Source organism: Chenopodium album, chromosome 15, assembly GCF_948465745.1.
Source record: "Chenopodium album chromosome 15, dcCheAlbu1.1, whole genome shotgun sequence".
In the NCBI taxonomy this organism is placed as follows: domain Eukaryota; kingdom Viridiplantae; phylum Streptophyta; class Magnoliopsida; order Caryophyllales; family Amaranthaceae; genus Chenopodium; species Chenopodium album.
Genome location: NC_137848.1, coordinates 48,262,260 through 48,287,565, shown reverse-complemented (window position 1 = coordinate 48,287,565; position 25,306 = coordinate 48,262,260). Strand labels below are relative to the sequence as shown.

Sequence of the window (25,306 nt, the reverse complement as noted above, 5' to 3'; positions counted from 1 at the left end):
CATTGGTGGGAGCATAGCCCAGGGAAGATGGGGCTTGAGCACTAAACGCTTGCTGTTGTTGTTGAGGCCTAGGGCCTTAGATTCCCCCTTGTGGAGTCCTCGTGGGAGAGTCCATGATGAGGTGGGATACGGGCAGGGTGGTACGACCTAAGGAGGAGAAGCCCAAGCAGCCCATGGTGGGTATTGCCAAGCTTGAGAACCATTCCATTGCCAAGGTTGTGAGGCTTGTTGTTGTTGTTGATGTCCGTGACCACGACCCCCACGACCTTTGTTATTACGACCACCATTGTTGCGGCCCCTGCTATGGCCACCACCGCGACTGTTCTGTTTTTGTTGGTGTCGAGGAATGGAGGTGGCGTGAGACTCGAGGCTGGAAAGAGAGTTCCCCGCAGCAATGAGGGCGGAACCAACAGTATTAGCTTCGTTAGAAGCTTGGGTAGCCTAACGAGATTGAATCAGGATTATTTCCTATATGATATCAGGTTAGGTCTTTCTCTCTCCCCTCTTTTTCTCTCTCTAGCTTCATACTGTCTGTCTTCTTCTTCTTCTTCTTCTTCTTCACCATGGGAAACTCACCAAAACCTTCCGCTTTCCATCCCGCTCTAGCTGCTCCCAACATCAAGAACTTAATTCCAATTACTTTGGAGATAAAAACGCTCAATACTCTTCTTGGGCCGAGTTATTTAAGATTCATGCCAGGGCATATCAAGTGCTTGATCACATTCTTCCTTCTGACAAAGCCGACCCTTCAACTTCTCAGTCCACAACTGACCCTGAACTATGGAGCCGCCTCGATGCTATCGTGCTTCAATGGATATACGGCACTATACCTAACGATCTTCTCAACACCATCATCGAACCCGATTCTACCGCCGAGGCCGCGTGGGGAAGATTGAAAGACATCTTCCAAGATAATCAGATTAATCGTGTCGTCCAACTTGCATCCGAATTTTCTCAAATCGATTTGAACAACTTCCCCAATGTCTCTGCCTATTGTCAACACATCAAGATGCTTGCGGATCAACTTGCCAATGTTGGGGCTAAGGTTTCAAATCATCGTCTTGTTATCACTCTTGTTCCTTGGCCTTCTCATTATTCTCAAAGTAGTATAAATACAGAGGATACAAATCACTTAACTAGGGTTACAAGTGTGAACATAATAAACACACTAATTATTTACATAATCTAATAAAAATATTTAATTTGTGTGCGATATATGGGTATGATTTATTATTTCATATCGTAATTTTAATTAATTTCCTTATTTAAGATACAAAACATACCCATAACAAACTTGTGCATTTAGCTCATCCAATTAACGGGCTTAAACGTATTATATTCTGCACCAATTAGATGTGATCTGTACAAATACCCTATTCAAACTTTCAAAGTGTAACATTCTCCCCAACAAAAAAAATTACACAAAAAATATTCTTTAAAAAAAAAAAAAATTAAAGCTCGTAATTTTAGAAACACAAATATTACGCTTTCTATGTTCATCTTCTACCCCACAACCTGTGACAACTCCTGAAAACTCAATACATCCCTTTCTCTCTCCTCTAAACTCAAAGATTGCTTTTCTTTTTTTTGAAATTTTTTTAATACATTAATTATTTAATTATTTCAAATTAATTTAACCCATCTTCCCAAAAAAGGGGAAAAAAAAAACCCTGATTCAATCTCCATTAAAGCTCCAGAAAGAGCTTCAACCCAAATCCCCAGATCCCAAAAAAAAAAAAAAAAAAGAAAAAAACATGTCAATAAAAAAAGACATGATTTTTATAGGATCATTAATAATACTATGGTATTCATCAAATATTGGGGTATTATTATTAAACAAATTACTTCTCTCAAATTATAAATTCGGATTTCCAATTTTTCTAACAATGTGCCACATGTCAGCTTGTGCTTTTCTGAGTTACATTTCCATTGTTGTACTGAAAATAGTTCCATTACAAAGAGTAAAATCAAGATCACAATTTGTTAAAATTGTGACTTTGAGTATTGTTTTTTGTGGGTCAGTTGTTGGTGGTAATGTATCTTTGAGATTTCTTCCTGTTTCCTTCAATCAAGCTGTTGGTGCTACGACGCCGTTTTTCACTGCTTTGTTTGCTTATTTGATCACTTTCAAGAGAGAAGCTTGGGTTACTTATGCTTGCCTTGTTCCTGTTGTTACTGGTGTTATTATTGCTAGTGGGGTATATTTCTTCAACTTGGTATTTCGAATTATTATATTTTATTCGTTGTTGATGATCACGTGAGATAAAATCTTGGTTCATTTAGTCGACCTTGTTCTTTTGGGATTACCTCGTAATCCCAAAAGGTTTGTGGCTTTGGCAATGTTATCTTGTTGGATTGTTTGTGGAATTTTAAATTTATATGAATTGTTGATAGTTTTGTTTTCCTCTTTAGTTTGGATCATTGTTTGGTATGTTTTGATCTAATTTGGAACTTTAAGTATGAAACTTAAGATCTGGAAATGGTTGTTGATGTTTAAATTTTATGTCTTTGATTGTGTGATTTGTTGTTATAATGATAGTGAGCTAAATATTGTACAATAGTAGATGTTTGATTATTATATGCTTCAATTTAGTCAGCTTTGAATTTGATGGATCTTTCAAAGTAGAGCATTGCTTGGTGTAATCAAATTGATTTACTAAGAGAAGTTATAGTATGATTAATGAAGATAGTTTTGGGAATACTGTTGTTCGATTTGTTGGGGATTGGTGGTAAATAGTAATATTGTCAAATTTGGTTAATTGCAGGATTTGATGAAACTGCATTGCTTGTTTGTTGATTTGATTTGTTATAAACCCCACTTGTTGTACTTAGTTGATTGTACTAATCTATTTTCTTATTTGGTTATATTGAAATCGGACCAAGTTTATTTGAATGTGGTCCTTCCAGATCAATTATTGAACAAAGAGAAGATTATAAATAGAATATAGCATAGCATTTTTGTAGAGAGTGATTCAGTCATAATTTTGCTTCTTTTGAGAACATACACTAAAGCAAACAACCACCTTTTACTTTGTCCATCTTTGTTTGGAAAATAATTCGTGTTTTTGATGTATTTGAACTTGAAAGTAAGAAACTTGATGGAATTCTTGTGGATTTTGACAGGGGGAACCAAGTTTTCATTTGTTTGGATTTATTATGTGTATAAGTGCCACTGCAGCAAGGGCTTTCAAATCTGTTCTCCAGGGCATCCTACTCTCTGATGAAGGGTGAGTTTCCGCTACTTTATGAAACAATTTGCAAAGAAAGAATCAGAACAGAAATAAAGGAAGTTGTGAGCTTTTGTGGTACTATGTTCAAAATCACAAATCTACGCGCACTTTTCCTTCTTCATATCTAATTTTCAGTCCATATCTTGTTAAGTGAGACCTAGGCATGAGCACAGGTGAGAATCATGGTCATATCACATTGTGCATCAAGTTTTTAGAAGTGGGCTGTACTTGACCATGATGCTGATAGCGAATAAATAGCAATAATTCATTTATCTTATATCAAATTTGACATTTTAGAAGAAAATAGTACATGAAGGATCATGGGTATGGTGTTTAAAAGCAAGATTAGAAGCATTCTCTGGAGTATATCACATTTATGGCTAAAAGTTCAAAAGAATGTAATACATGGCACATCATGGATTAAACAATAGAATGCTTATTTCAGACATCATTCATTGGTTCTAGAGTCTTATCTATAAATTGTTAAAACTAGATATACGACAAAAGAACCCACACTTTTCTGAAAGGATATTACTGCGTGTTAGTTTCCTTCCCTATTGACTCGTACTTAAACAAGTTGCAAAGTGCAAACTGGGGTGAAATTTTAATTTCTGTTCGGATGCATTCCTGATGGACTTTCAGTTTAATTTCATGATATGTTACTTGTTTCAGGGAAAAGATGGACTCGATGAACTTGTTGCTGTATATGGCCCCAATTGCAGTTGTCGCCTTAGTTCCTGCTTTGTTTATAATGGAACCCACTGTACTAGAAGTCTTTGCTTCTGTGGGAGATTTGCATAAGTTCATGTTGATAATTCTTATACTGAACTCAACCATGGCTTATGCAGCCAATTTGTCCAACTTCTTGGTGACCAAGTACACAAGTGCCCTAACTCTCCAGGTTTGATATCCTTGTACCTCTAATGCTTTAAATGGTTTAGTTAATTGTATGTGTTGTGAGTCGATGGCTAATCTGTTTGCTATCATTAATCTCTCAAAGCAACAATACTAGGGTTCGGAATGTCTGCTTTATCTAGGAAAGTAATTCTGGTTAGTTAGGGAAGACTTTTTATGCCTTGTGTAGTGTTATTTTTTTTTTTTTGCAAGTATGACATCTCATTTTCTTATATAGCATATTTAGGTAAAGTTTACACTCCGTACGTTTTATTTTCTCTTATTCTGTTTCCTAGGGATCCCTGTGACTCCCAGCTATTAGTATCTTTACTCAGTATATGTTAAATTTTTCTTCAGGTATTAGGCAATGCAAAGGGTGCAGTGGCTGTCGTTATCTCAATACTTATTTTCCAGAACCCAGTTACCGTGGTTGGTATTGGTGGTTATACAATGACTGTTCTTGGAGTGATTGCTTATGGAGAGACAAAGCGGAGATTCAAGTAATACATTCTTTATTTATTATTTTTCATCTTAAATAGGAAGATTGGTTAGCTAGGTAATTACACGTAACTATATTTTGTCAATTGTTCGGGTTTAACCCCTTGTATTTTAGTAGCATATCTTGAGTAGAGTGGAGCAGTATTGTTCACAGAGAGGTCAAAACAGAGGTTATAATTCTATTTTTTGTACTTATTCAGCTCACCAGGAAAATCAGCTTAAGAAAATTATCGGAGAGAATATATTGTTGTCGTTATTGCTATTTAACAGTATGATCAGATGAATTTAATGACTGCTGTGAAATTGGTAGTATGAAAATCTGAACGCGGTTCAATTAGGTTTTTCATGCAGTAAATTTGCCTTGAGTAATACAAGTACTGTAATAGATTGCAAATTTACAACTACAAACAAAAATGAATAGAATTGAAAGTTTGCATATTCTTGGAGCATAAATCAATACCTTGCTGAAATAAGCTGATATAACACCAGAAAAACAAGACAATTTTTTCTTCTCTACAAGCATGCAATCTCAGATATTCAGGTAATATGGCAAGAAAACATGGATGAAATATATCTAATAATTTACCTCACATTTTGTAAAAACCAATAACATTTTCTCTTACAGTGCTCCGAACAGAATAACTGAAACTTGAAAAGAGTAGAGGTCTCAGGGTACTCACAATGGCACCTTGTCTCAGTTCCCTTCACGGCTTCTCCATATGAACCAATATTTGCATGAGCACCAACTTTTGACGAAAAATAAAATTGTGCATGGCTTAATCTGTTGAAGATAAGCATGGCCCGAAGATGTATCATCAGAAGTTGCTTCAACTTCACATTTTTTCATACCAGAGGCTTTTGAGTTGATATTTCGAAAAACTTACATCCTTCGAATATTCAAAAATCGTCAAGTATTTTTCATTCTAAATACCTCCACCCAACCGGAGTTACCACTTCTATTTAATTATTATTGGATGATACTTTGACCAAGCTAATTGCAAACAGTTCAATTGCAAGGTAAACTTTCAATTGACACAAAGCCATTAGATGAAAATTATCGTCGTTTTCAAAACATTTAAAGTTAACCCGTTCTAACCAAACCATACGTTTATGTAAACAACATAACAGAAGAGTAAATTCCGTATGGGTGGAGGTACCTAAAATGAAACCACTTCCATGAATCATTTTGGTAAAATTCAGCCTAATCTCAAATTCCTAACATAAAGTTAATCCAAAATATCTACACTTGGGATATTGGTGCAAACAAAATGAGTTGCAAGCCGCTGGTATGAGGAAAAATGTGATGCTGAAGCAACATCTGAGGATACTTCTTCAACCAGTTAGTTCTCTGGTTCATGCGTTTTTTGTAAAATTGAGTTCTGCACCGTTTTTGTCTGATCAAAGTTGGTGCAGCCTCTGTATTATTAGACCTGTTCTGGACCGCTAGGTAGGGCTTCATACCCATCATGGTGTTGTGGAGCAGCATTTCTCTCAACAGGAATGCACTTTAGAATGACAGCTAAAGGCATGCTAACTGCTCCGATTAAAATGCTGATTAACCAAAGCTGCCAGTTCAAGTGCACAGTGCTTGCAAAAGTTCCCAGAAACTCAACTATGATTGCTTGAAATGCAACAGTGGAAACCATAACAACAATGAAAATCCAGCTTCTGAATATTCCACGGAAGACATTTATTTTCTCTATATCACGACTATTGATTTCGTTGAACACCTGATAAAGAATGGAGCAGAAAACACACATGTTAAACAGATGAATATAAAGCAGCAAAAATAATAACATGACTAAAGGCTCAATGACAAGTGCTGTTTAATACTGGATTTTCAAATTCAATCTGAGGGAGAGGGGAGCAATGGAAGAAAGGAAAAAAGAGAAAGGTAGAGAAAAGTAAGAGGAAACCTGGCAGAACACAAAAGAGTTAAATATGACTGTATTCAGGATAACGTGAGAATCTGGGCCGCCAAGTCTAAGTAGCCGCTCTCCATCAAAGCTCAGAACAGCAAGGACAGCGAACTGATATACACTCTGGCCAAGGATATTTCTCCACATAGTCTTGGTAATAAAACTAGCATTTCTTCCAATAGGAGGTCTTTTCATGAGCTCATCAGTAGGTGGTTCTGTAGCCAGGGCCAGCGCGCCAAGTGTATCCATAATCATGTTGACCCACAGTAGCTGCACAGCTGTCAATGGAGCAGAACCTAGGAGTCCCAAATTATATCAGTAAAATGTACAAAGATATTGTGCAATGTAAGAAAGTTCAATAAATTCGGAACTAACCAGTGATACATGCAGCTACAAAATTTAGCATTAGGGCAACTATGTTTACTGTCAACTGGAATTGCACAAATTTTTGGATGTTTATGTAGACAGCTCTCCCCCATTTGACTACATTTACAATGGTGCTGAAATTGTCATCTAAAATAATGACATCGGCGCTTTCCTTTGCAACCTGTAGACAATAACTTGTGGAGTCAAAAGGCAGAATAGCAGCTAGCATTCTACATGCAACTCTTCAGTTCACAAAATTTCAGACTTAAGGTGGTAAATGATGAATCTCAATAAACAATTTCTACAAAGTTTTAATTCTAGTCTTTTGGATAACAGGTAATATCTGTCTATCTATCTATCCATATAGAAGCTCTTTGTAAAGAAATTTGGATTTTAGAGACTAAAGGTGTTGCAAAGTCTTTATTGTCAAGACAATATAATACTGAAATAATATAAAAAGGTATCAACAACAGTCCCCAGAATTTGGCAAGGACCAAGGGAAGTGCCAGGAAAGAAAGAAACTGTTCGGTAGTTACACTGCAACAGTCATTTTCACAGGCATTAAAATTAATGCCAATCCACCATGTGGAATCATGAGTAAAAGGCGCATCATAATTGACTTAGACAATGAAATTATTAACAAACCTCTGTTCCTGCAATTCCCATAGCAAGTCCTATATCAGACTCATGCAAGGCAGGTGCATCATTGGTTCCGTCACCAGTCACAGAAACCACCTCCCGGAGTATTCTGAGGTTACTCACCAATTTGTGTTTGTCTAACGGCAGAGACCTTGCCATTACCTGATATTATTGATAAAAAAAATCGTGCAAACTTCAGTACTTTCCAACTATAAATGCCTGCAACTACAGAGAGTTTCTGCAAGAATTGGAAAACACACCTGGATTCTTTGTGAGATCTCTTTCATCTCTTCATGAGTCTTACTACGGAATTCAGATCCTTCTACGGCAAGGCCACCTTCTGTTAGTATACCGCATTCTCTTGCTATGGCCTTGGCTGTATTAATGTTATCACCAGTGACCATACGCACAGTGATTCCAGCAGCTAAACAAGTCTGAACAGCTTCTGTTACCCCAGGACGAACTGGATCCTTGATTCCAACAACGGCTACTAAAGTATATCCATCTTCAGGAATGCTGTTTTCATCATATCCAACATCCATGTCTCTGAAAGCCAAGCACAGAGTCCTCAAAGCTTGATCAGCAAAACCATTTATGACATTAGTTATACTCTTGAAGTGCTCTTCAGAAATGTCTACAGAATTGCCATTGCAATCAATCATTTTGTGGCACAAGCCTAAAACTATTTCTGATGCCCCCTTGCAGAAGGCTCGAGTTCCACCTTCTGGCAAAGCCACAAGGACAGACATCTTCTTTCTAACAGAATTAAAAGGCTCTACATTCTTTATCTGGTACTTTTGGCGCAGCTCCTCAAAATTCCCCCCTAGAAGCATTCCGAATCCAAGCAATGCTGATTCTGTTGACTGCCCTAGAATGGAAGTCTTTCCATCATGGTCCTTTACTACTTCTGCACCAGTATTTAAGAAAATAACTTGTAAAAAAGTGGTCAAGGTACTCTCAGATACATCTGGTTTCAAATCTTTTCCTTTCAATTCTCTTTTTTTCCCAGCTAACCAAATCTTTTCAACTACCATATGGTTTGTCGTGAGTGTCCCAGTCTTATCAGTGCAGATAGATGTGGCAGAACCCATTGTTTCACAAGCAGTAAGATGCCTAACCAGTGCCTTGTCATTCATCAATTTCTTCATTGCAAAGGCAAGGCTGAGAGTCACTGCTAATGGAAGCCCTTCAGGAACAGCAACGACAATAATTGTTACTGCAATAGCAAAGTAGTCTAGGAGCTTCAATGCATCTTCTGAAGACCAGTGTGAGATCTCATCATGAACAACTTTTTCAATAATAAATCTAATAGTCAATACTAAAAATGTCAGTACTGCAAATAATAATCCAATTTTTCCAATTATAGTAGCAACTCCATTTAGTTTCACCTGCAAAGGCGTCTCATCTTGACCCCCCTCACTTAGAGTCTCCATCAACTTTCCCCATTCAGTCTTCATACCAACAGCAGTCACCAGCATTGTAGCTGATCCATCTTGTACTTTCGTTCCACATAAAAGAAACGGTTTATCTTGAGTTATGTTAATTGGCTCGCTCTCTCCTGTTAAGCTTGACTCATCAATCAGCAAGTTGTAGCCAGAAATAAAGATTCCATCAGCAGGAACTATATCTCCAGTAGACAAGTTTACTATATCTCCAACAACCAAATCAAAGATCAGTACCTTCTGCCTACGTCCATCTCTTGTAACCTGAACATATATCTTCTTCTTCTCTTTGTCCAGATCTATGAATTGCAATGACTGTTTGTAGTCACTGACAGCAGTCACAGTGACAACCAAAAATATACTGAGTAGAATTCCTACCCCATCATACATTCCTTTAGGAAGCCCTTCAGTACTAATTCCTACCCCTATTGAAACCACCGCGCAAACCATCAGAATTATTAATGTCAAGTCATGTAATGCCTCCCATACAAATGTCCAAAATCCTCTAGGAGGTTTTTCAGTGTATTTGTTTTGTCCATAGATTTTTTGCCTACAAGGTATGTCACTTGATGAGATTCCGTCTTTGAGTGATGAGGATACTTTCATGGCTAGTCCTTCTACGCCCCCATGGGTATTAAAGCCCTTTGTATCATGACCACGAACAATTGATGCCAATTCATCGGAATCAATTCGAAAGCCCTCCTCTTGGGTTTCCTTTGATAGCGTATATTCAGTTCTACCAGCTGCAAAAATGATTTAACATATTAAACACAGAATAACTGGGGAAATAGATAGCAAATAATATCATAGAATATTTCGAAGCTCCATACCATCACTAAAACGAATTGCTGCTTTATGTACCATGAGCGCAACACGTAATTCCTGTCAAAAAATAAAAAGCTAAGTACGCAGGTCTAGATAAAACTAACTCACGGAATATAGGATGATGCAGCCAAAGACGAATCAAACCATGCAGCATATATATCTCCTTATTCCCAGAAACAATATATCAAGATTACCATTACCTGCAGAGCATAGCAAGTTCATACAATAATATTTGTCATATGCTATAGTTCGAGTAGCCTAAGTGTCAAGAGTACACAAGACATCAATGGGTATGGCTAACAGTCCAAGCTACAAGCAGCTGCCTCAAGATTCCCTTGTGAAGTGTCAACTATACAAGAGACATTGATGTGTATAGTGCAATGCTGGAACTACAAGTGATGCTGAGGAATAATATCCCTAGTGTTAGCTGGACTTTTCAGCCAAAATTCCCATTTTCTCTTAAAGTTACATTCTCTCTTGAGGTGTGAGGTCCTATAGTGTCATAGCTAGTCATAACGTAGGCCAAGGATAAACAGGATTCTTTTGTTCCATCTGATCAAAGGAGAAAAAAGAACGAATTTACAGATTCAATTCTTAACTATTCTTCTCCTCTCCACGTCATAAAATGCAGGTCTTAGTATTTTGGAAAAATGTTGTGAAAAAACACCTTATAAAAATTTTCTTGTAAAAACACACCTAAAACAAGATTTTTTTTGCGAAATAACACCTTAACCCGAAAGGCTTTGACCTTGTTTTCCTGCGTTGACCCTCACGTGAGGGTCAAGTGCTCAACCCCTCCCTCCTCAAAACCACCAAAACAACAGCCTAACCAACCCCAACTGCCGACACTACCACCTAGCTGCCACTAGAACCACCTCTCAGCCGCCGCCGACAATACCACCCATCAACATAGCCTTCGAAAAAATCCCTTTTCTTTCTTTTTTACCCTTTCCCCCTCCAATTAAACTTTCTCACTATCCTTTTTTTCCTAGCAACCCTTGAATTTTTTTCAATTGAAGGGAAAAACTCCATTGTTTTACTCGAATTGCTGCAAAGAACAATCTCAATTAATCTAATTTTGAGGTAGGTAAGTTGTTAATGTTAATAAAATTGATTCGTTGTTGTTAATTTCGTTTATTTTTTATTTACCTTAGATCTAGGGTTTCCACCTTAGATCTAGGGTTTCTGATTGGGGAAAAGGGGGGGGGGGGGGGGGGGGCTACTAGCTACCCCCTTCTCTCCTCTCTATTAGTTTTTTTAGGGGAGGGTATACTTTTCTGGGTGAATTTACGTGGTTTTGGGTGGGACGTGGGTGGTTGTGGGGGTGGGTGAGGATTTTTGTGGGCGGGTTTAAAGTGATTTGGGTGGGTGGTGATGGCAGCTAGGTTGATGGGTGGTCATGTCGGCGGCTGAGAGGTGGTTCTAGTGGTGTCTAGGTGGTGGTGTCGGCGGTTGGGGTTGACTATGGTATAGTTTTAGTGGTTTTGTGGAGGGAAGGGTTGAGCACGCGACCCTCACGTGAGGGTCAACGCCGGAAAACAAGGTCAATGCCCTAAAACCGGCCTAAGGTGTTATCTTGCAAAAAAAATCTGGTTTTAGATGTGCTTTTACAAGAAATTTTTATAAAGTGTTTTTTCACAAAAGAGTGTTATAAAAGGTGATTTCTTACAATTTTTCCTAGTATTTTAGTAGTTAACTTTCAAGTAACAGAGCACAATCCACAGTTCTTATAAAAAGGTTTTTGTTATAGGTTTCGTTGCAAGCAACCTCTCCTAGTCTTGACTGTTTTGTAGACTAAGGGGCTAAGAAGCATCATATGGGCTTCTTATAACCCTCCCAAAGGAAGGAATTATATTGGATCATTTTTATTATACTTCTTATTGCAGGACATTATCCACAACCTCTAACCAGGAAATTGAAAGACATGTTCAAAACCAATCACTTTCAGCTGATGTCAATGCACAGACCTCATACAAGACAGCATTAAGTGCAAGTTACAAGATTCATAAATGAAGTCAAAGGTACCATGCCATCATGCGAAAGCAATCCAAACTCAGGTGAACATGTGCAATTGAATTTACCAACAAGAATGAAACATAAACCTACTCTATTGAGCATCTAGCACCTCGCACAGACAAGGAAAGATGGTGCATGGACTAGAAAAAAGGAGTCATATATGATGTTGAATTACAGCAACATGGATTTAATTTAGTTGAACACCCAAATTTTGTGACAACATCTGCATATAAAGTGCTAAATTCATTGGTCATGTTGGAACTTTACGTCTACAAAAATCTAAATGAAACCATTTTCTTGATTCAGCCTTGTAACACGTTCCTCAAATCCTTACAAGTCACAAAGATTAAAATTCTCATTGAAACGCTCATATATCTATATATTATATGGATTTATGCCCCCATTGTGTGCATAAACACAATGTTAAATCTAGATGAAACCATTTATCTCTTAATTCAGCCTGTAACATATTCCTCAGAATCCTCACAAGTTACAAAGGTTAACATTGTCATTGAAACGCTCAAATCGTTGCAAATAATATGAAACGGAGGTAGAATTATATGGCTTTACGCCCCCATTATGTGCATAAACACAATGTTTTACTACGTTGTGAGCTTTAATGTGCTAAGTACTTATGGAGTAATAGCTACAAATTATTAGCTTCGCTGGTCAATAGATCCAGTTCAATCAGTTAGTCAAATCATTCAACACAACCAACTCTTAGAAACTAGCTACGCGCTAATGACCAAACAAAACCTTAGTGTGCTAAATCCTTATTATGGAATAGCAAGTTACGTATTCAAAGTTCTCCACAAGCCATAAGGCAACTTTTTAACTCTTAGCAGGCCACACTTCAATCTGTACTTTATCCATAACGGCTTTATAATTCATAGCGCGTTAGGTAACAGGTACCTAAATTGTTAGGAGTTTCGAGTTTTCTTATGTAAGGTAATTGGTCATAATCCTAGCAAGGACTTATTCTCGTGATATATGACAGTGGTACCAAATTGCACGTACAAAGATTTTAACTGGAGCATGTAGCACATCAAAAAGATAAAGGATAACTGGATAACCCATAACATCACTTTCACAAAAGATAGCCAAAAATAACTTATAACAATACAAGATGCCCATATCTTCATTTTGATCAGCCAAAACTAACCTACATTTTTTAATGAGAGTTCAAGGAAATTTCCTGTGATATGTACTTATTGATAATTTTGTATAGATGTTGAAAATGAGTTAAAAATTTGCGGCTATAAATCTCCTTTGCCCATTTACAGTGGCTGAGAAGAAGTCAAGGTTCATTATTTATAATGCTATTAATAGGTGCACCCACTTGCTACCAACACTAGAGTACAGAATTTTGATATTTGAGATAAATAATAAATAAATAAATATAAGTGGGTCTTCAACAAAGTAGAGATTTTCATGTGATTATCACACTAACCTTAACAAGTGGAATCTTATTAGATACTTCGTACTACAAAGAACCTCTTCTGATTTACTAAACTGAGCTGAGCTGAATTGAACTGATTGGAGCTGAACTGAACTGAATATTTTATAAGAGAAGGAAATTAGGAACTGAAGTGAAGTGAAGTGAAAATTTTATGAGAAAAGGAAATTAGGAACTGAATTGAATTGATTGGAGGTGAACTGAACTGAAAATAAGCCGAAAAAAACAAGCCCTAAAGCACAATAATTTATTGGATGATTCAACTACAATTTGACAACAAGTATACTGTATACGGCAGAATAAGTACCGACTATCTGGAAATTGGCGATATCGTGTAACGTGTACCGCTAAGTTTAGTTGTTTCTCCGGTGCAATGATGAAACATTAGGATAATGATATAAACGAGATTTGATTAGTTTGATTTAAGTTGTTTAAGTGAGTACGATTTCTTTTTAGTAGCATTCCTAGTATAAGAGTTAGAAGTTTTTTAATGGTATTATACGAAGTAAAAGTAGGAAATAAATAAGCAATTAAAAAATCCATGATTATAGCTTTGTACGAAGTATATGACCTTCCACTATTTTTATATTTTTTTCCCTAATGTGAATTAAGTAACTAACCAACCGACATAATGTCGTGTATACTATGCAAACTACTCTGTAGTCTGTACGACCTAGCTTAGTGAACATGAATCAATGAAATTTAATTGTTGTTAGAAGGTTTTTTTGGTGAGATAATTATTACATAGTACTCCCTCCGTCCTCCATTTTTATATATTTGCTCCATTTTTTCATATGGGAGAAATTTGAGAAAACAATAAAATGTGAAGGAAGTGGGGTAGATTATTGTAAAAGCTTTTCAAATAAGAAAATGAAGCAAGTATTTAAATACGGCTGGAAAAACAAAGTGAAGTAAGTATTTAAAAATAAAGAGAGTCATAATTAAGTTGCTATTTATCTCAATCTTATTTCCTGTCCAGTGTCTAACTGTCTATACCAGATTACTAGACATGGGATAAACATTAATTATTTTTTTCTTATCTCACTCACTTCTTCTTTTTTATCTCTAACCTTTATCCTTTTTTTATTCCAGTTATCATTTCTATAACTCTTTTTTTTTTTTTTTTGACGGGATCATTTCTATAACTCTATCTCTATCCTTATTTCATACCAAAAGTTCATACCAAATGTCTTTAAGATTTAATTAAAGCATTTTATATTTATTCTATCAAATGTAGCAATACATTAAAACTATATGATAAAATCACTAGCCAATTAATTAATATCATAAGTGTTTATATGGTAAAATGCATATAGCACATGTACACCATTAAAAAGTCCATGGTCTTGTTTGACAATCAAATATTAGCGTAGACTAGTCCCCTTAGCTTGACTATTATTTTTCTTATTAGTTGTGTACCATCCTGTTTCATAAAAAATAAAACTGTAGCCTCACTCATCTATTTTATATGAAATGACATTTGAGGACATATATATAATCTATGAAAGATTACCTTTATATCTCAAACTTTAAATTAGTCAACATAACAAAAAAAAGTTACTCCCATTTTATCAACCTACTTTGACTAAAATAACATGAACAGCCGTTAATAAAGTCTTTTATTATCAAACATTTTTTAGCAATTTGAAAGAGATTAATTGTAAGGAAATACAAAAGGTCAACTAAATCTTGACAGTTAAACAGATATTTTCAGCAACATTAATAGTACATTATTACGCCATTAAAAAAAAAAAATAAAAAAAAAAAAAATCGAACCTGAAGAGTTTTAGCAGCTTGAGAGCGTTGTTTAAGATTAGCAACATATCGAAAACGACGACGACGATTACGAATGAGCAATCCGACGGCTTTTCGCCACCGAATACGAGCGTCTTCGGGCGCATCCGGTGGCAAATTAAAGTCCTTAAGCAAGCTTTCCATTAATAGTCGATCAAATTCAGTTTCGGAATTTGTTTGTTTTTTCTATGAAATCTTATTATATGAAACGAATTAAGAAAAAGAATAGCGGGAAGTAATACTAGTAGTACAACAGCCCCGAAAGAAAGGTTGTGTTTTGGAGACTATGAATAGAGATAAATAATGGCAAAAAAAATGGGCTGTACTTTTTATACAGAGTAAAAGGTCCATTTAGTGCACTACACGTTTATTTGAAAGTCTTTTTTTTGAACTTTGATGACTTTGTATTTTTTGAAGTTTGCACTTCTATATGCGAAATTGCGAATATTTCGCAAGACAAGAGGTACTCATTTTACATTAAGTTATTCTTCCCTTTGATATTCTTAGGCCCCGTTCTTTAGAGCTGCTCTGCTCTGCTTTGCTCTGCTGAAATCTGTTCTGCTTTGCTCTGCTCTGCTCTGTTCTGCTTAAAATCAATACTTAATATTGAATTATTATAATAATAATGTATATTTAATAATAATAATAATAAATAATTAATACTTAATGATAATAATAATTAATATTTAATAATAATAATAAATAAATAATATTTAATAATAATAATAAATATTTAATAATAATAATATATAATTAATATTTAATAATAATAATATATAATTAATATTTAATAATAATAATAAATATTTAATAATAATACTATATAATTAATATTTAATAATAATAATATATAATTAATATTTAATAATAATAATATATAATTAATATTTAATAATAATAATATATAATTAATATTTAATAATAATAATATATAATTAATATTTAATAATAATAATATATAATTAATATTTAATAATAATAATATATAATATTTAATAATAATAATATTATTAAATATTAATATTTAATAATAATAATAATTAATATTTAATAATAATAATAATTAATATTTAATAATAATAATAATTAATATTTAATAATAATAATATTAATAATAATATACTTAATATTTAATAATAATAATATTAATAATAACATAATTAATATTTGATAATAATAATATTATTAATAATAATATAATTAATATTTAATAATATAAATATTATTAATTATAATTAATATTTAATAATAAAATTTAATGATTATAATAGTAGTAGTAGTAGTAGCAGCAGTAGTAATAATAATAATTGTAGTAATAATAATAATAATAATAATAATAATAATAATAATAATAATAATAATAATAATAGTAATAATAATAATAATAGTAAAAATAATAATAATAATAATAATAATAGTAATAATAATATTAGTAATTATAATAATATTAGTAATAATAATAATATTAATATTAATGAAATCTGCTCTGCTTTGCTCTGCTCTGCTTCAATCTGCTCTGCTCTGCTCTGCTGAAATCTGCTCTGCTCTGCCCAGAAGCTCAAAAGAACAGGGCCTTAATTGTTATGCCACAAAAAAGACATTCTTAATTGATTTACCTAATTAACTTTATATTCATATACTAAATACTCTTTCTGATTCAAAATATTCTTAATTAGAGTATCTAGAAGTATAAAATTATGAAAGTTAGTATTGGAGAAGTCTACCTTAAAGCGAATATGTTTAATCTTTATGTATAAAGTACCAACGAAGGTAAAAGTGGTGTAGGTAAATAATGCAAAAGATGGAATATTGTTGAATGAGGTCTTTTACTGTTAACATGGTTAAGTATCTTTCAAATTTGGTTGATGCACAAGCTAAACTTCCATCATTCTTTTTAAATCATAAATTTTAACTTTAATTTCATGCTTGCTTATGAGTTATGATGAGTACTACTCTAAAGTTCTAATTCAAGTTTCAGTCTCTTAATTCAAACCCTATTATAAGAACTTTGAACTGCTCCGTAGTATAAAATCCAAGTAATGTTTTGTTGATTATCTATTGAAAGATTGCAACTTAACTAACCTAAAAAAATGTATAAAAAAATATTCCATAATTGTCAACTGTCAGTTAACAATTCTCTTAAAATTGTAAGAGTAACCTCTTTTTTTTTTCGGCACACCCTAACTGTATGGTATTATTATTGTAATTCAGTCAATGTGTAATCGTGTATGTGTATGTGTATAGCTTCTGTATTATATAAATCTCATAAGACCGCCTTGTGCCAGCTCGGGTGTGGAAGGTCTACAATGTGCCAATTCAAAAAATAATGTGAACAACTACCATAAATATTTGCAGGACAATTTCCTCCTGAATGAAAACAACGTGCTCAGAATTGAACATGTCTCTCGGTAAGTCAGAGTTTTCGTTGAAGCTTCATAAGCATAACATAACAGCTAATTCATGCTATCTAACAACAATGCTATGACTAGACCACAATGTCTAACCAGGTCGCCAAAAATAACCCTGCTGTGTTTATATACATGAAATTTCATGCTTACATCTGAGACAAGAGCAAAGTCCAAAGATCATTCTCTCTGCACGTCACGTTCAATCACCCTGAGATACCATTCCTTGAAGTTTCTGCAGCCAGTTAACGTATTGATTTTCCTCCTTTTTGTGCATGTGTACTAAAAGGAAGTTCATCAAGCTCTCTCCAATACCCTTCGTCTGTAAATAGTCTCTGAATGCATCTTGAAGATCAGAGTCTAATTCACTGAAGAAATAGAACCATAAATGAATATCAGAATATCAATTGAATAAGGAAATATTCTCATGGATCTAGAAGATGAGGGTCCAAGTCACTGTAAAAGTACTCAATAAGAAGAATATTTATTAGATCAAATAATACAGTTTTATGATGATCCGGTCAACAAAATCCTACCCTAGAATTTCAAAATTAGAAACAGTTGCATCTATTTGCTTACATCCCTATCTAGGCCCTATAATAGCATGTGTCGATGTTCATCCTCAAAGGCATGGAGTTCAAAGTCTAGGAGTGCTGAAAAATGATTTTAAAGAAGGGAATGAACAAAGCTTGGAGCTGCAATATTCAACAATTCAGATTAATACAATAAGAAGGATCTAGTGCTGCAATATTAAAGAATACGAAATTTAAACTAGGGAAAGAAAAAGGAATATAACTAGCAGATACGAAGTATAATATGGAGTAGAAGACTGTTGCACATTGAAAACCAAGCATGATGAATTGATGACCATTACATTAGGTCATTGAAAATCAAGCATGATGAATTGAAGGTCAAAAAGTGACGAATTCAAAATGGCAAAGAAGTAGGGCGGATACAAGGATATAAGAAAGGTTGTTAGCAGATTATTATTCCCTTTGTTAAATATTTAACTTAATTGGGATTGACATGGAGATTGGATAGTAGTTAGATGTTGAATAAAGAATGAATGAAGGTGAACGGAAAATAAGAGAGAATGCGGATAGATAAAATGATTGATGGGATACAAATATAAAGTTTTTTCTTGGACCCTTTTAAATGAAAAGTGTGAAGTTAAGTTTCGACATAGGGAATTAGGGACTAAGGAGTAATAATTAACATACAATCCTACATTTTCATATAAACTAACTAAAAGAGCTTGTTAATCACAATGACAACATATATTTACCTAAAGGAGGGGGCCTTGTAATTTTTAGGACCTGTAGAGCTTGTTGATCTTAGATAATCTGCAGAATGGATATTAAATTCTGGGCCATAATGACCTGTATTGGTAACTTCGCACTTGAAGTGGAGAAGTGAACTTAAGCCAGGCTTTTTTATGCACACTTTCATAAGAACACCCCTTGGGTATGTACCATCTCTTGCATAATCTGGTGGACCAAGTAAAGCCGAAACAGCAACATCTTCGCCAGTATCACATTTCTTTCGCAATACTACATCATTAGAATTTGGAGTATCCCATTCCACTGTGAAATCTCCTGGGGAACCAGCTTGATAATTCTGTGCCAGGAATAAGATATAAGATCAGGTATCAAAGCAGCATGGTATCAAGTTATCAACTAAAGCAATAGGAGTCTAGGAAAATAGAAAAGAAGAAAGAAAGAAAGACAGGAAAGAGCAAGCTCTTTAAGCCGAGCTTTGGTCCCTGGAACTTCCAGAAATTAATTGACTTTTTGATGAATTGCTGAAAGATAGCCCCATGTGAGTTGCATATAAATATAATCTGTGTGTACTAGAATAAGCATGTCAAATAGAAGCCAGAGAAAATTCTTAATGATAACATGTACTCCAGAGAAGCAAAAGACTAGTTCATTCAGCAAAAACGAACTCTGTATATATAGCTTACTATAAGCAACCCAATACAGAAACCATTTACTTCACTTCTTCTCCACAGGTTTGCAATCCAAGGCACAAACCATATAAGGATTACTAAACAATATTTATACAAGATATAATACCCTTCTCCCACTCTCCTTTCTCTCTTCTAGTAAGAGACATTTTATATTCAAATTTCCTCGTAAATTTCAACTATAACAATAAATCACATCTGGACTTCCCCTTTCAAACCAATGGTGGTAGGCTGGGGTTTTCATTGCACAACCAAGATTATGTGCACAAACAAAGACTTAACACGCACTACTTACCTCTTAGCACAAACATTAACTAGGAGTCTAGGACTTAGGTAGGCAAGGCCACAATGCATTGCTACTGAAACAAAGGGTGCAGATCGATTAGGCCCACAGCTAAGCAGAATTCTCAAAGCATTTAGAATCCCCCCCCCCCCCCCTTCTCTTTTCTCTTTTTGTCTCAAAAACTAAAGTCTGAAATTGCTTTGCTCATATCAAGTTATCTACAAGATCCCTTTTCCTCAACAGATATAACACTGAAAGATGACCATGTCCAAAAAATAAAAGGTTGGAACTAACTGATATTTATCCTGTTGTACCGTGAATAATATTCGGCTATTTGCTTCTGTAGATATTATCTATCAAAAAAATTCAAGCATTCTATGCATAAGTAACTTGTAGTAAGCTTCTCACGATAAACTCTGCAAGTAGCAAAACACACAGCTGGGAAGTACATTTTAAAACCCCATTAAAGTTCTTCCCTTAAATGGTACTAAAGCCATGATTCTAGCAATTAAGCGGCTGTATCAAATTCACATTCCTGATTAGATACAGATAGACAATAGTTTCCTCGAGTTAGAGTGCAAATCAAGCAGTCTCAAAGGCGTTTGACTTTGATGTTACATCTTTTTCATGCTATCCCTCTCGAGGGTTCTATAACTTCAGCAATCATCACTCCTAAATTGGTGGGTGGATGACTGGACGGTGCCACAATGGACCCATCTTGGTATGTTTTTCTAACCTGAGTTGACAACCAAATCATAAAGGGCAACAACAAACAGCTTCCATCTTGGCATGATTTCTCATCTTTGTACTTGTACCTTGTATAATCTTGTAAGTCCAACATTTCATAACGAATACTCCCCTGTCCTCAATAAGAGACCATGTCTCTATATTCAGTTGTCTCAAAACAAGATAGGTTACTCTCTAATTTCAGTAATTTAACTCACGAACTTCTCAAATTACACCGATTGATACCTTAACTACTAATTACTGAGTACTTTTTATTGTAGTTCTGGTATTATATCACAATTTCTTATACATCAACCATTAATCAAATACTCACATGTAGCTTATTATTCCAACACGAAGAGAGTATATGGAATATGATATATGATTCACTCGTACTCGTAATTCATCCTTAAAAGTAACGTCTACATAGAGGGGTTGTTTTGCCAGATTAACAAAGTTAAGACTTCCCAAAAAATTGCATTTCAAAAGTGGCTACATAAGCAGCTTCGCACCGTGTTTTTGCCAACCAAACAACTTTCCGATTTTCAATGTTTTAGACTCCTCAACAACTTAACGAAGCATTGGCTTTAATGCTAAGTTAATGGTCATTGCCTTGCTACAAAGAATACGGAAAAAATGAAAAATACTCGAAATAAATAACAGGGTTTCAAATTTTCGAAACTTTAACACAATTCCAATCACATATTGGCAGAAAACCCATAAATTACTTAAAAGAAACAATCAGAATTCAAGTATGGTGTACATCAATGACTAACAACCCTAAAATCAGTTAATTTCAGTTCACAAATTTCCAATGAAAGAGGCACATTACAGAAATTGCATAATTTAAAAAGAAAAATCAAGAAAAATTGAGGAAAGAGAGAGGAAGAAATACTTGAAAGCAGGGAGAAGAGAGTTCGTGAGTGATTTCAGACTGCAAGATTTTGAGTAAATCGAAGGCTTTGGCAGCTTCCCGATTCTTGAGTACTGTTTGCATTGCTCTTACGTTCCGCATTCTCGACTACTGCTATGACTACCAGTACTACTCCAGATTCTTCCAGAACTCAGCTCAAGGAGTTGAGGCTCAAGGGCATTTGTTTTGCTTATTTAAATTATTTTTCAACTTTGATAATTAAATAAATAAATAGACAAGCAGCTATACTTGGCGTTCCAACTTTTCGTCAAGTATCACGCCACATTGAATAGATTCAAATAGATTTCATAAGATAAGAAACGTTAGTTTAGAATTTTATTTGGATAGAATTTTAGGATGAAATTATTAGTTTAGAGTTTTATTTTCAATAAAATACCAATATTTAAGATTTACAGTAATCAGTGCGTTTCTGGTTCGGCTGGCCGCACCATGCGGCAAGGTGCCTAATCAGCAAATGACAAAGTAACCCCACCAGCCAAGTAACCCCTCCAACCAAGTAATCCCTGACTGGACCTAGTAACCCCTGACCGGACCAAGTAACCCCTCTAGTAACTCCGGACCAGACCAAGTAACCCCTCAAGTAACCCCTCTAATAACCCTTTAAGTAACCCCCCCCCCCCGACTTAGTAACCCCTCCGACTTAGTAACCCCTCCAGTAACTCCTCAAGTAACCCAGTAACTCCTCAAGTAACCCCTCAAGTAACCTCACTTAAGTAACCTCCCAAGTAACCCTCTAAGTAATCCCTAGTAACCCCTTTTAGTAACCCCACTTAAGTAACCTATCTAGTAACCCCTTAAGTAACCCCCGACCTACCCATCTAGTAACCCCCGACCTAATAACCCTTGACCCACCACCACCCCCAAAACGCCACTAGCCCCACCCCCAATATGCCATGCCACCACCACCACCATACACCAAACCCACAAACAAACGTAGATCCAACAGAACCCACAACCAAATCGTTTAAAAAAAAATTAAATCGAACAAATACCTTTAAAATTAACAATGGCTTCGAATTTCACTTTAAATATTGCTAAAAAAGCCAAACTCGAACATGAAAACTCTAGATCTAGAGTTTTTATGGCCGAATTTGGCCTTAAAAACCTTTAAGTTGTTTTCCGATGACGGAGTACGAGGAGCTCACGGAGCACGAGGAGCTCACGGAGCACGACGACGGGTTGGTGGAGGACATGCGTTCTTCCTTTGTAATTGCAGGTGGTTTGTTTTGCAAGTATGCTGCCCTTTTTTGGAGAAAGGAGGAGAGAGAAAGAGGAGAGAAAGAAGAGATAGCTTGGTGAAGGGGTGATATGGGTAGCTAACTGGAGAAGAAGAAATTAAAAGAGGAGAGAGAAGAAGAATTAAAAAATAAAAAAATAAAATTATATTGTGGTTGACCGTACGGTGCGGCCAGCCACATATGAAACTTTGTGTATAATTTTATTCAAAAAAATTATTAGATTATAATTCTCAAAAATTATCATATAAATTTGAAGTAGTTGAAAGCGTAAAACATCCATTTATAATATATACTAATCGGTCAAAACAACATACTTCACAATCTAATAGAATTTTATTACTATGTAGACCTGTCAATTATAGTCGGGTCATGAGTCATCTCGAATTGGGTGACTTCAAGTTACGACTCAAGAAATGTTCAACCTTTGCCCAAAGTTTTGGGTTTGGGTCAACCCAACAGGCCTTGAACATTTATTTTATTTAATTTATTTTTTGCTTTTTTTTTAAAAATGTATTAAATCGAACATTTCCAACAACATTATTATTAGTGATTACATGTCTACTAGATAGCAAATCGTCACAAAAGCACATCAATTCATGACTAAGGGCCTGTTCACATTTACTTAATTTCAGTTCAGTTCAACTCCAATTAGTTCAGTTCAATTCAGCTCCTAATTTCCTTCTCCCATAAAATATTCATTTCAGCTCAGTCAGTTCAGTTAAGCTCCAATCAGTTCAGTTTAGTTCAGCTCCAATCAGTTCAGTTCAATTCAGCTCTGCTCAGTTCGGTAAATGTAAACATGCTCTAATTTTGTATCAATGATATATTTTAAAATTTGACATATAGATTAAAACTTTATCTTAAAATTAAATAAAAAAAGAACCCGAGCATCGCACAGGGTACAACACTAGTTCTTAAATAATCCAATCTTTAGAAATATTATCTTTTAATGAACCAAGGTGACCTATAACTGGTTATTTTATTTTTCTAATTTTATTCATTTATTTATATTGACATTTGTATTTCCATTTACAAAATTGTTGTAGAGAAATAAATATGTGGATGATAGAAAGTGTTGTGCATAATAATTTAAAAAATAGAGGGAGTATAGCTTAATCGATCAATCTACTTATTTTAATTATTTTGCACCCTAAAATAATATGTCAACTAATGAGAAAATACAAGTTTCTAAAGTGAGAAACATGCTAAAGATCTTAAGGGGCAAATTTGTCAATTTAGCTAATCAGTTGGGGTTAAAATTGAAATTTTGTCTAATGACTCAATGTATTCAAGCAAAATCAGAATATCTTTATGGGAGAAACGAAGAGCTTCAAAAAAGAAAACGAACACAACAATGGGCTTTAATGGATGGGGAGGACACCCTCACCCTATGGTGTTAACCATGATCTTTCCATTTTTTTTCCTTACATTATTCGTTCAATTCAGTCGCAAAAAGCTGCGGAAAATATGGTGGTGAAAGTGTGAAAGCGGTGATTCAGAAGAGGAAAGCCCGAGCAATAGTTTAAATGAATATTGTAGGAAGATGATGGAGGTGGGTCGTGGTTAGGATTGTTGGAAAAAAATTGAGGTGGGTCGTGGGTGGTGATCTGAGGAAGATCAAAGATAAAGGACGATGAATAAAGAGATGAAAAAATGGTACAACAAACATATAAATGTTAAGAGTTAATTAATTTAGTCAAGGTGTGAATGTCCACACTCCAATTTCTTCATTGCATTTAATGTAGTAGCCAACCCTAATTGCCACCCTCTAATGTTATAGCCCACAATGTAATAGTGGTTCTTACTACTATAAATAGCCATGCAATTTCACTTGTATGAGACACAAAAATATTACCAAGAGTAATACATAAAAGTAGTAATACTTCTCTTATTACCTTCTTCTCTTAATCCTCTAATTTCTATATATTTCATAACACGTTATCAGCACCATCTTCAATCAGGTATACTTATACCGATTATCCAATTTTTACAAAGATTCAATTTCTTTCACAAAATATATTTTGAGGAGTATGCTCTATAGTTGCCCATATGGGATCCTCTATACCAGAAACTCACAATATATTTCTCCACAAAATTACTATACATAATTAGCCATGTTGATAAAAATGAGGATATCAATACATACCTTATTTATGATACTTAGTTTGGTAACTCTCATGCATGGTTATAGAAAGTAATATATAATTACTTTTGCATGTGGAAATATTTGTTGTATGCATGTTAATAGAGTAAATTTCATGGTCACACAAATCATGTTCATACTTACTTACTTTTGCATAATTACTAAAATGAAAAAAAAATAAAAATGATGCAGCCTTTATATTTATTTAATTTTTAGATTACACACTTTTTATGTTTCTTTCAGTTTTCGAACCTTTGACCTCATGAATAGATTAGGGTTCTCGGACCACTACGGCTTGCATCCCAGTGTGATACTTATTTACGTTTGTAAATATTAATAGTTTGATTACGATTATTTTACCAGTCTACTAGAACATTGTATGATATTTTTACAGTTGTGTAAAGCTGAAACGGATAATTTACCCCCTATAAAAGGCGGATTACACCCCCCCTTATTTCACCATACAAACCTTATCCCCTCCTTAAACTTTACCCAAATTATCTCCTCTTCTTCTTCCTCCATTTACTCCGGC

At 34.7% G+C, this 25,306-nt stretch overlaps 3 protein-coding genes across 5 annotated transcripts; 1 reads left to right on the top strand and 2 right to left on the bottom strand.

The window, feature by feature from the left end:
• The first annotated feature begins 1,527 nt into the window (after positions 1-1,527).
• LOC145583255 (UDP-URONIC ACID TRANSPORTER 1-like) lies at positions 1,528-4,862 on the top strand. Its single transcript, XM_081640455.1, has 4 exons — positions 1,528-2,198; positions 3,124-3,227; positions 3,903-4,131; positions 4,482-4,862. The coding sequence occupies exons 1-4, from the start codon at positions 1,755-1,757 to the stop codon at positions 4,626-4,628; spliced, it is 924 nt and encodes a 307-aa protein (XP_081496581.1). The 5' UTR covers positions 1,528-1,754; the 3' UTR covers positions 4,629-4,862.
• A 209-nt stretch (positions 4,863-5,071) lies between these two features.
• Positions 5,072-15,455, bottom strand: LOC145583254 (calcium-transporting ATPase 4, plasma membrane-type-like). Of its 3 annotated transcripts, none has more exons than XM_081640452.1 (7): positions 15,062-15,455; positions 9,819-9,870; positions 7,807-9,731; positions 7,553-7,708; positions 6,917-7,088; positions 6,539-6,837; positions 5,072-6,352 (listed from the first exon to the last, which is right to left on the bottom strand). In XM_081640452.1, the coding sequence occupies exons 1-7, from the start codon at positions 15,221-15,223 to the stop codon at positions 6,047-6,049; spliced, it is 3,072 nt and encodes a 1,023-aa protein (XP_081496578.1). In that variant the 5' UTR covers positions 15,224-15,455; the 3' UTR covers positions 5,072-6,046. The 3 variants fall into 3 exon arrangements, with proteins under 3 accessions (XP_081496578.1, XP_081496579.1, XP_081496580.1); XM_081640453.1 differs by lacking the exon at positions 15,062-15,455 and adding an exon at positions 13,280-13,360; XM_081640454.1 differs by lacking the exon at positions 15,062-15,455 and adding an exon at positions 10,014-10,094.
• A 2,001-nt stretch (positions 15,456-17,456) lies between these two features.
• Positions 17,457-21,573, bottom strand: LOC145582409 (uncharacterized protein At2g39795, mitochondrial-like). Its single transcript, XM_081639404.1, has 3 exons — positions 21,355-21,573; positions 18,770-19,101; positions 17,457-17,852 (listed from the first exon to the last, which is right to left on the bottom strand). Exons 1-3 carry the CDS (start codon positions 21,472-21,474, stop codon positions 17,687-17,689), a joined length of 618 nt encoding a protein of 205 aa, XP_081495530.1. The 5' UTR covers positions 21,475-21,573; the 3' UTR covers positions 17,457-17,686.
• Positions 21,574-25,306: the final 3,733 nt, after the last annotated feature.